We start from the raw sequence: 12,450 nt of genomic DNA on the forward strand, positions 1-12,450 counted from the left end.
GAGACGGGCTATCACTGCCACTTATTGTGGTTATTTGTCAGTGATCCCCCTGATTTTACAGTGAGCATGAATAGACCGCCAGTTGCTGCGGCTTGCCTTCATACCTTGGCTCTGCAATGCTTTTCTGCAGTGAAGTGTGAACATTAAAGTGAATGTGGAGGAGGAGTCCTCACCAGAGAAAGAGTGGTGGGGGTGGGGGGGCGGAGAAAGAGTAAGATACCAGCAACGGGAGGCAGATATCAGTGTGCATTGGTAGAACAGAGGTTTCACAGCAAAGAGTATGAGCATCTCAACAGAAAGGGTCTGGGAGTGTCATTCCTAATCTGAGAGGAGTACTGACGCTTTGGATACTGTCCACCCATCTGGTAGGTTTATCATACTGCATCTGCCTGATCTGCATGCTAATTCTGCTGTTCATGCAGTGTAAACATTCGTATGTATAGAACATTTGCGGTCTATATTTATCAGCATATTTGTATCACCTGATTATAGGATGCAACAATGTTGTAGCCCCTCTGCTGATATTTAAAGTTTGCCGGACATGAAGATTTAAAATGACATACTCTATTCGAGCTCTGTTTCTTATTGATAATGATGTGAAATCCAGTGATGCAATGTCTTCTCTGTGGTCATTATTTTTAGACTCACAATAAAGCCGCATTTGGCAATGTCTGCTTCAGGCTGCCCTACATCCCCATCGCACTTCTATTTTTTCTCTAGCTCTGCTATTTTCATTGCTTCTCCACCGAAAATTCAGTCTGCAGTTCAACCACAGTCTGTAAATTTCACAACCTGTTAGGTACTGCACGCTCTGCTATGAGACGATCAAACTCGTGTATACGGGTCTCTGTTTTCTGCGATTCCACTGAGGCTTAAACATGTTCCCTGCTCAGTGGAGTCTTAGCCAAGATATCCCTCTGCAGTTGGAAATGTAATATCAGCCCCAACTACCTTTCCTAGTGGGAAAGAAGGGGACTCATCTTCACCATGCTTGAGAAAGTTAAAGCCTGGCATGAACTCAAAGCTGTGAGGAAAATACCTCTGCAGCAACAACCAGCTGATATTATACTCCTGTCTCTTTGTAAGGTTAATGAGGATATATTACTTTATCTCCTCTCACGACTTTAAGTTCCACTTACTTGCCACTGACTGTAATCAGTATATCTCCTAATTTTGCTCTGTCACAATTTTGATTATGTGGATGTAGATGGCAGTACAGTGTAATACCCAAAGGATGCTGAATGTTTAATAGCAATGTTCAATAATTAATCTTCAGCTTGCTGAGGACTGATACATAAAAGCAAAAAAGGCTGAGAGTGAGTCAAAGTAAGCCACAACATACGACGATTTATTATCTGCATTAACAGCATTTGTTTTTCATTTTGATTTTGCTTCCCTCTCTTAAAAAAAACAGAAGATTGATTTCTTCATAATTTATAAGGAGACTGGCAAATTAAAATCCACTCTGTCCATTTGCAGTCGGAACGTGTCCATGCTGTAATTTCACCCAAGCTCAGTGATTTCTTTTACAAGCAGTTACATTTCTGCTACCACAGACTCAAAGCATTAATCATTCACCACGTCTTTCATAAAAAAAATTGAGTGTTCATCTTGTAACCGGAAGGTTGCCGGTTCAAGCCCCGGCTCGGACAGTCTCGGTTGTTGTGTCCTTGGGCAAGACACTTCACCTACCACCTACTGGTGATGGGCTGATGGCGCAATATGGCAGCCTCACTTCTGTCAGTCTGCCCCAGGGCAGCTGTGGCTACAACTGTAGCTTGCCTCCACCAGTGAATGAATGAATAGTGGAGTTGTAAAGTGCATTGAGGGCCCTGAAAAGTGCTATATAAATGCAATCTATTATTAAAAATGTTTTTTCTTCTTCTTTTCTTTTGATTTTGATGTTTGTAGTTTGAGCTTGGTAGACAAAGATGGGTGTCAACAAATATGTGGATGGTTTTCTGTCTTTAGTCGCTTTCATGGCCGGGCATAACAATCAAATAAATAAATTGTTAAGAAAATAATAATCTGTTCAAAATATCGGCTTTATGTGTGTTTTTTATTTTGCTCAAATTGAATGGCATACATGACATACAAAAAAAAAAAAAAAAAAGATTAAAAGGAAAATATTGACTTTTCAAATATTTTTTCAGCCCATCCTTAAAAGATGATAAATCATTGATTTCTTTTGTGATGTCTTATTAGGAACCAATGTCAGTGTTTTCTTGAAGTTCACTCAGTAGAAAAATTAGTATTCCCAATAGCTGGAAGCAGTGTATTTGTTTCCAGCTACCTATAATGGTACTCAGAATTTTCTGAATTAAATATTTATGGCCCAAAAGGACAAAGCACACAAAGCAAACTCTAGGCTCTTATGTGCTCAGCAAGCATTCTTTTTAATGACAACCAGAAGCTAATAGTATTATTAAATGACAGCTGGGAATAATAATAATTAAAAACCGCTGATTAAACATTTTTATCTAGCTGAAATCAGACAAATAAAAGGGCTTGAATAAAACATTTGGAGACTACCTCATGTATGTCTCGCTAAGTCACAATTAAGAGCACTTCTTTACTTTCAAGTCCTTATTTTGCGCCACTTGTCACAAAACAATTTACCAAAAATGGCCGAAAGTGCACCCTGATTTCACTGGAGACATCACTTTATGAAACTGCAGCACATCACAAGCTCTAATATGATATTGTTGCTGGTCAAAAACTGAAAGAAACACAAAGAAAAAAAAATACTCTGCTCACCATTTGTCATCATGAACAGATGATCCCTTCTGATGTAATCTTCCTGAGAGCAAATCCCCTCAAGCAGAGATGAGCTTCTGGTCTTCTGATTTTCACAGAGTGATTTTGCCGGTGAGCATTGCAAAAATTCCTTGAATTACAAAGGAGAATTACTCAATCAGCACCTGTTAATGGATTGATCCACTAAACTGAAAACCACCTGCTTCATATTCAAAACCAGCAGCTATGATGTATGATTAAACAGCAGCAAACTGTTAACTGCAAGTCTCCCAAACATGAATAAGCCTAGAAAGATTAATAAAAATACTTAATGCTGTGATAAAGGGAATAAAATAAGCAATACCACTGAAATTCATCCTGTAACATTTAAAGGCAAAATTTCTTGCAATTAAACACTCAAAATATTCCCAGTACATCTGTTAAAAACATCAGCCAATTAAAAGCAGCCTTTCATTGTTGTCTTATTAATACGTGTAACATGAGCCAACTAGGGATTATTTGGATGAAAAAATCCTCTGGTGCATGCAGCCTTTTTTTGCATACTCTGAAAAGTTGTAAATAACTTGTCAAGAAACTACCTCTTCATCATATTGTCAACATCGACCACCAGTGCATAAGCCGATAAGAAAGGGTTTGGCTCGGACAACAGTGTTATCAGTTAATGGGATTTAAGACGTACACAGAAGTGACTCTAAAACCACCAAGATAGTGGTGTCTAACATTTGTCTCCTTTCTTCTCTCATTCCAGACCTGCACAATGTCAGACTTTGAGGATTTCACCTGGCCGGGAGGGCAGGCCAATGTATCTGAAAGCTATCAACTGAACCCCACCAGTGTGATTGTGTCAGTGGTCTTCTCTCTCATATTCCTGCTCGGCACCATTGGCAACAGTTTGGTGCTCGCTGTACTGCTGCGAAGCGGACAGGTCGCGTACAACACGACCAATCTGTTCATACTCAACTTGAGCGTGGCTGACTTCTTCTTCATCATCTTTTGCGTTCCTTTCCAAGCTACCATCTACTCTCTGGAGGGATGGGTATTCGGTTCCTTCATGTGCAAAGTCGTCCACTTCTTTATCAACCTTACCATGTACGCCAGCAGCTTCACATTGGCCACCGTGTCTGTTGACAGGTATTGCTTCAAAATACTTGTTTTGCTGAAATACCGAACATCTAAAGCAAATTTCACCCACAAAGAACAGAGAAATTAGCAAATTATCATATTTAAGAATCTGAAATCAATCATATGTGTTCTATTTGCTTGATAAATGCATAGCCTATATATAACATCTCCCATTTGTGGATAACATTTTGAAGTGAAGTTTGCTATGTTGGCTATTGCCACTTCGTTATTGCTCTTATTTTTCTATCAGCTAAGGCTAGCTAAGGCTAGCTAGCCTTAGCTGATAGCTGATAGCTAAGACTAGCTAGCTTGGTTAGCAACATGCCTTGCAATACTCTGTTTTATTAAACAGGACGATCATTTTGGCTAACAAGAAAAAGAAAACAAAATCAAACCACCTACGTTTCATTTAGCAGATCTACCACCGAAGTCTGAGCCACAGCAATTTAAGCATTTGCTTTATTTCTTTGTCTCTATGTTTGTGCTTGGATATATCACCCAAAATGATATTATTCATTACTAATATTCTATTAATCAAACTATGAGTAGCTGTTGGTCATTTTCTTGGTGTCAACATAAATTTTCAGGGAACTCAGGTGGCACATACTTTTTAACACAAAAAAAATGGAACTGAAATTAAAATAAACCTAATTAATCACACACTCACATATTTCTCTTTAATCTAGAAAATATTAGCCTCAAGCTTGTTGTACACAGAAATTACTTCCATCAAATCAACAGCTATAGCTGTGTCTCTCACAGTCTGTCCTTTATTGTTAAACTCTAAATGTAGGTATTTGGATATTGCACAAAACATGTTAAAAGCCGACATGTTCTTTCTCTAACATCTAAGACATTCAGTGTCTTTGATGCCAATGTGTATCGCCAGTGCTTTCTAGTGTCTTCTATCTAAGAGAAAGGAGAAGAGAAAAACAAGCAAGGGCATGGATTATTAATGTAAGGAAATTATTTAATGCAAGGACATAAATTTTTTAAAGAGAGGAAATGAGAAGGATATTGAGGGCACAAATATCTGGGCTCAAATACAAATTTAGTTTAAAGGTGGGATGAAAAATGCCTGTGTAAATGATGAAAAATGTGATATTCCACCTGCTACATTGCAAATATGACAACAAATATAGTTTTAAATAAAGGAAGAAAAAAAATACATCAATCTGCCAAGATTTTGGGAAAAACTGAATGACTGAATCCATTGTTTTTCATTTCTAGGACATACAATAAGCCTTCAAAACTCCCTAAGGAAAGCATTGAGAAAGCTTTTATTTGCCTGGTCACGCTGTTAGTTTTTTTTGTTGTGCTTTATTTTGTTTACTCTCCCACAATGTCTGCGAAAAATTACACATTTAATTGGTCACAAATGCATTTTTCGCACCTGGAGTTTAAACATGGACTCCAGAAGCTAAAAATTATATCCCTCGGAGAATAAGCCGTAAGCCATCATTATAGCTGTTGGGCAGCAATAATCAGTCAATATGAGCTGTAAGTGTGCAGCTGCCCTCTCCAGCAGACCCCTCTGTTCACACTGGCTGTGTTTACACTCCAGAGGATTCAATAGTCATTTCCCCCTCAGTGTGGAAAAGAACAGTAACACCTGAGTCGGGAGGGTAATGAACATGTCCTGTCTTCTTCCTTTGTCTTTCACTGATTATTAAGGAAAAACAAAACAAAAACAGCAACATCGCATAGAAAAAGCTAACTGTTACAGTTTACACCAAGAATCCCCAGCAGAAATTAAGCCACAGATAAGCCTGGGGGAATAGCAGCACTGACACACACACACACACACAGACAAAACGGTGTAAAGGGATGACTTGCTGCTGAATGTGCTATCTGCAGGCAGATAATATGTATTCTCTGTTTTTATGGTGCAGAATTATGTATTAAAAAGGCTCACAGATGAATCATTCATAAATGTTGTTTCTGTTTAAAACATTATTTGGATACATAAAGAGTTCATTTCTGCCATGAGTGCATAAACAGACCCATTTGTTTTATATTAATCCTTATAAAGATAATTCAATTTAACTAAAGAGTAATGTCTGAATACTTGTAGTTTTCAAAACCACTGAGGTTTCAAGTTACCAGCAGGTTCAAAGTGACTGCTTTTTGAATTTAATGTAAAACACCGTGGCCCCAATTCACTGAGCTTTCAAAAACCAGAGAGGCTGTTTTCTCAGTTTCTACTGGGCTTTCTGAAGTGTCCTACAAATGTGAAAAGCAAGGACATGGACATTTTGTTTTCTGAGAATTCCTGCCTTTGGCAAAATACTCCCTTGGAGAACATATAACACATAAAGCAGCATGTTAAATATGCCAAATATTTAAAGACTAACCAACCAAGAAATGATGAGGTTCCAACTGCAGAGATAATATGTGATAATCAGTATGCTGTAAGATTATTGAAAGAGACAGCTTTTATTGAAAGCATCATAGTGTCTTGTGGGATTTGCGCCTTCATCTCCTACCTGCTGAGTAAAATCAAAAGCACAGCACCAAGCATGTTTTCTGTTATTCCTGCTGTTTTACAATTTATGCAAGTTCGTCTTACTGGAAAAAGCCTAAAAGCCCTCTCTCTGGATATTACTGTCTCTAAGGTGTCTTATTCAGTAGAACCAACAAACAGCAGTGGAGTAAGTGAATGATTACCAGTCAACCACAAAACTTCAGTGTGAGTGAATTCATTGTGAATGTATAGGTGGCACTACTGTTACAATAATACCTACTCAAAGGATGCAACTGCGCTGCTCAAAAAATTAAAGAAACACTTTTTAATCAAGTCAGTTAAACTTCTGGGATACTGATCTGGTCGGTTAAGTAGCAGAGAGGGTGGTTAATCAATTTCAGGTGCTTTGTTGTCAATGAAATTACTTAGAGATGCACTAGAGGTAGTCCAGCTCCTCCAGGATGGCACTTTAATAATGGATTGGATTTATATAGCGCTTTTCAAGGCACCCAAAGCGCTTTACAATGCCACTATTCATTCACTCTCGCATTCACACACTGGTGGAGGCAAGCTACAATTGTAGCCACAGCTGCCCAGACTGACAGAAGCGAGGCTGCCATATCGCGCCATCGGCCCCTCTGGCCAACACCAGTAGGCGGTAGGGTAAAGTGTCTTGCCCAAGGACGCAACGACCAGGACAGAGAGCCCGGGGATCGAACCGGCGACCTTCCGGTTACAGATACGCTTCCCAACCCCCCACGGTGACTTTAATATGTGCCATTGCTGAAAAGTTTGATGTGTCTCCCAGCACAGTCAAGCACAAGAGCATGATATTCCAGGCAGTTACTCTAGGAGCATTAGATAGGGCCGTAGAAGTTCCTTTAGCCATCAGAGGATCTTTGTGCAAGTAAGAATAAGATGAGCACACCCAGAGCACTACAAAATGACCTTCAGCTGGACACTTGTGTGAATCTCTCTGAACAATCAGAAATAACTTAAGATGTCCTCATTGTCCAAAACTGTGTAGCCCAGTTGGCATTTGCCATAGAATACCAAAACTAGCAAGTCCACCACTGGCACCCTATCCTTTCCCACAGCAGGTGGGTGAGCAAATGGGACACACATGAAGGAAGCCATGGAGAACATTATGCTGCCTGTAACATTGTTCAGCATGACCATTTTGTGGATGGGTCAGTGATGGTCTGACTGCACTGGTTTGTGTCCTGGGTTCCTCCTGGTATGTGACAATGCCCAGCCTCATGTGGTGAGTGTATGTAGGCAGTTCTCGGAGAATAAAGGAACTGATATCATTGACTGGCCCCCACACTCGCATAACATAAATCTAATAGAACACCTGAGGGGAATTATGTTTCGGTCAGGAGCTTTGTGATGGCCTGGTCCATATCTGGGAGGAGGATCCCACAGGACACTGTGTATTATCTCTTTAGGAGCACGCCCCAATGTTGTTATGCATCCATACAAGTACATGTGGGCCTTACAAGCTACTAAGTACCTGTTTGAGTTGCTGCAATGAAGTTTCAGTAAAATGGACAAATGTGCCACATCATTTTATCCTCTGTGATTTTCAGTGTCTTCAGCCCTCTGTAGGTTGATTTTTGATCAAATAATGTGGCATCCTTTCATTCATAATACATTATCCAGTTCATATTAGTGTAGATTTCGTTTTTGTTCCCAATTGAGATCTGATTTATTTTCAAATAAGTGTTTCTTTAATTTTTTTAGTGCTGTATTGGAAAATATGCCAAAAAGCTGGTATCTTTACTATAAATCTCTGGATTTATAGTACAATCACAATAGGGAAAATTGTGGTTGAACATGTGACTGTGTGCAAAATTCCATTATTTTGTTGCCTTTGAAATTATTCTTTGAGGAAACTGTTGCTTTCAAGTGACTTTTATAGGTCAAGACAATGATAAAATGACAAGTCATTGATTTCAGCTTCTTGAAGCTCTAGCAGATATTTCACCTTTTATTCCACAAAATTGGTTTTACAGCTTTGGTTACTGGTTATTTTGCAAATTAAGAATAAATATTACAGAATGTAAATCTAATTAAATGTAATGCATTGTTGTCAGTTATATTATCCATGAGTATATACAAGAATTTAGGACACATATGCAACATAATCACACACTCATGTGAGCTGTTTTTCTCCCTTGAGTGCTTTTGATATGTTGACTGTTTTGTATTGTTCTTGTATTATTACAGTTAAAACATTTAAAGTACATTACAGCTATATAGACTAAAGATATGCAGTCACAAGTAATCTTTCACTTTCTACTTTTTAACTTATACAGTTATAAATTCAGACTTAATTACTAAAGTTTTTAACCTGCTGTCCCCATTTTTCTGTATTTTGCAGTCTAGATTACAGCTCAAACATGTTATTTTCTTGTCTTTATAGGTATCTGGCTATTCGCTATCCTCTGCGCTCCAGGGAGCTAAGAACCCCTTGTAATGCTGTGGTTGCCATGGTAGTTATCTGGGGTCTTTCCCTGGTCTTTGCGGGTCCATATCTCAGCTACTATGACCTGATTGATTATGCCAACAGCACTGTGTGTATCCCCGGCTGGGAGGAGCAGAATCGTAAGGTGCTGGATACGTGCACCTTCCTGTTTGGCTATGTCATCCCTGTGCTCATCGTGAGCCTCTCATACACTCGAACTATCAAGTACCTGTGGACGGCTGTTGACCCTCTGGACGGCATGTCAGAATCCAAGAGGGCTAAACGCAAAGTCACCAAAATGATCATCATCGTCACTGTACTTTTCTGTATATGCTGGCTGCCGTACCACGTGGTGATCTTGTGTTACCTGTATGGAGATTTCCCATTTAATCAGACCACATATGCCTTCAGGCTTCTCTCTCACTGCATGGCCTACGCCAACTCTTGTGTCAATCCCATCGTGTACGCTCTGGTCTCCAAACACTTTCGCAAAGGTTTCAAGAAGGTGTTCAGCTGCATCCTCAGTAAGCATGGGAGAAATAAGGTTCACGTGGTTCATGTGGCCAACACTGTGCCTGGGTTTGAAGCCGGCTCTACGGAGGTGTCACAGATGAACGAGGAGAACGTGCGACAGAATGAATGTGAAATGATCAACAGGCCAGTCGCAGAGCCAAGAGAAGCCACCGTGTCCCTGAATTTGCCCTTTCAGCAGCAGCAGACTTGACAACTGGTTCAGATTGGCTAAATTGGCTCAGCACAGATTGCCTTTTGTGAAAGACGTTGAAGCTAATGTTTAAAAATTTACTATTCATATATTCATATTTTTGATGGCAAAAAAGATGAACAGGGATTTGTTCATATTTGGAGAGACAAGATATTAAGGAGCATAAAGCTAGTCCACTACAGAAATGTATTTGTTTTATCACTTACCTAAACATATATTTTATATCCCAAAACAACTTCCTGTTACTTAGAAAGTTAGAAATGTTTATTGTTAAGCTAAATGAGAAATGTTCTCACTTTCCCCTGTCTTCACTATTTGCCTTAATCATGGTTTGCACTTTACCTCATATTGTCATTTGTCACAATGTTTGAGACTTCATATTGTCCTAACACTTTCTAGGACCAACACAGAACCTGTCCTATAATGTTATGGTATGCTTCACCTGATCCCAAAAAAAAAATATTAATACGTTGGCAACTGGGGAGGGAATTTCATGTGAGTCAGCACTATATGCTACTTTTCTGACTTCAAACAAGCTTTTTCATGGAGGATTGGGGTCCCTCTAGAGCTCAGGCATCAAAGTCAGAAATATGGCAATGCACAGCAAAGCAGTGCTCCTCCTCCATATAAAGACCATCTTATGGGATTCATTAGCATTTCCAACACCATGTTCAACTGTAGATTTCGTGTTCAGGTGCTTCGAGCCCTAATATGGCATTTATCCGGCATTAGCTCAATTTTAGCTGCACTATATACAACATTTTGACCTACTTCAACCTCCAAGTCATTAGGGCTCCATAAGTGGAGCAGAATGTTATTTGGATTCATTGTTTTGTATTTTTGCATGAAGATGCTGTTCTGTCTTTTCAAGATATTGACAGGTGGTACATGTTAAGTAAAAATAACATGTTTGGTGTCAGCAAAATTTGATACCAAGCAGTTGTTGGTAGAAATCTTTAAAAAAAAAACTGGGCATAGTTTATTGCTATAATTGTATTTTGTGATTAACAAATTCATGGCATGTTTGGTGTGAAATGCTATATTTAAATAAATATGTTTCTCAAAAGGCATACTTATATATTGAGATTTATGTATTTTAAAATGTATGTATTAAGTGTATTTTATTTGTGTATTTAAAAAACTGTGAACTGGTTATCATACATTTGCTTTATTTTTCCAAATGAAAGCACACCCACAGGGTGTCCCTATTTTGTGTTGCTGTATGGTTGTCTCCTACCTCAGAGCTGTACAAAGCTTCTTTGTTGTCTTCTGTTCAGGTTGTGCGAGATGCAGTTTTCACCTTGAAAGATTGCACTTCTTTCAAGATGCAACACGTTTCTTTGCAAAATTATACTGAAATGTGTTTGCTGTAATACTTTCCCATCCCATCCTATGGTATACAGCTTACTTAAGTATATCTCTGTTGTACATTTTAAGAAAATATATTTAAATAAATATCTATCAAAGTGATTTAAAACACAATGTACATCACACCTAAAAACAAATAAACTATTTTCTGCTGTGAAACTGTACTGAGGTTATTTGTTGTAGCAAAATAAGCTCCAGGAGGTTACCTCGCACACGGTGGAACAGTGGTTAGATCTATTGTCTCACAGAAAGAGAGTCCTGGGTTCAAACCTGTGTGGAGTTTGCATCTTCGTATTTTTTTTTATCAAGGTACTCTGGTTTCTCCTGCCACCAACAAAAATGCTAGGTCAGTGCCATCTGTCTTTGCTTATTTTATACTACATAAGGAGCTCTGTTTAACACTTGAGGTAAGTAGAATTCTTTCTTATTTCTCCAATGCAAAAGCAGAAAAAAAAATTCTGCTTTTGCAACACTCACTGTAGCTTTAAACTGTTTGTGTTGAATATCTTCAAATGCTCTTCTTGTCCACTCAGCGAAGAAATATTTCATTTACTGCGAAGCTTACTTCATAAAACTTAGCATTAAGCAGCTCAAAGAATATTTAACATCTAGGCCATTCAACTGAACATGAGTAGGTGCTTAAAATTAGAGCCATGCAAAATTTCCCCGCCATACTTGGTAAACTGTCTGAGTTAGAGGTTTGTGAAGTAAACGGGTAAATGTTCAACAGCCACAAAAAAGCTCTGTAAAGGATTTTCTGTAGATTTTTGTCAGATCTAGTGATTGGTCTGCTATTGTAAAACATTTTTGATACAAAATCCACAAAAAGAGTATGCATTTTGTCTCTATCTATACTGCAAATGACTGTTTTTGAAAAATAACAACAAATCTGATTGTAAGATTATGTTTGGAATGTATGTTTTGAGAAATCTATTAGTAATCCAAAATATTTTACTTAATATTCTTAATTATGCAATGATGGTTATATAAGCTGCTGTATTCAGCTTTGTGAACCATTTTTACATGCAATGGGGAGTTCTGGACGTATTGCTTTTTATAATCCTTTAGTGAAAGGAGTATTACCAAACTATGAAAACACCTTATTACAAATACTGGCAAACTGTATATAAAGTATCAAAAGCAGAAAAAAAACCTTTCCCCATCAGTTTTATCTGGACTAATATTTCTTTATTGATGGTTAATGTTCAGTTTAAATAACCGACTTTAAGTAGCGCAGTTTACATTGTGTTCAACCTCTTATAATGCATTAAAAATCAGGTGTCCGTTAGTGGCTGTCAGCTCTCCATTATCAAGGCTTTTATTGTTAACATGCTAAAGGAGTTTTTTAAATCATCAACCTGCACACTAATTTCTCTATATTAAACATGTTGGGCAAGCTTATCTGTAAGCGAAAGCTTACGCAAAGTCTCTTTTTCAGTTTTTTACATTTTTGTTTACTAGCTAATGCTATCTCTGTTTCAACACAAAGCACAGATTATAGATGATCTCAGAGCAGTGAAAGCAGAGTCGGCAGCAGCTTAGCTGGCA

At 38.3% G+C, this 12,450-nt stretch overlaps 1 protein-coding gene across 1 annotated transcript; it reads left to right on the top strand.

Annotated features, from left to right (window-relative positions):
• Nucleotides 1–202: 202 nt before the first annotated feature.
• galr2b (galanin receptor 2b) lies at nucleotides 203–11,061 on the top strand. Its single transcript, XM_005920271.3, has 3 exons — nucleotides 203–365; nucleotides 3,506–3,888; nucleotides 8,769–11,061. The coding sequence occupies exons 2-3, from the start codon at nucleotides 3,515–3,517 to the stop codon at nucleotides 9,532–9,534; spliced, it is 1,140 nt and encodes a 379-aa protein (XP_005920333.1). The 5' UTR covers nucleotides 203–365; nucleotides 3,506–3,514; the 3' UTR covers nucleotides 9,535–11,061.
• The last annotated feature ends 1,389 nt before the right edge of the window (nucleotides 11,062–12,450 follow it).

Source organism: Haplochromis burtoni, unplaced genomic scaffold (genome assembly GCF_018398535.1).
Source record: "Haplochromis burtoni strain Fernald_Lab_line unplaced genomic scaffold, NCSU_Asbu1 Contig_21, whole genome shotgun sequence".
NCBI lineage: Eukaryota > Metazoa > Chordata > Actinopteri > Cichliformes > Cichlidae > Haplochromis > Haplochromis burtoni.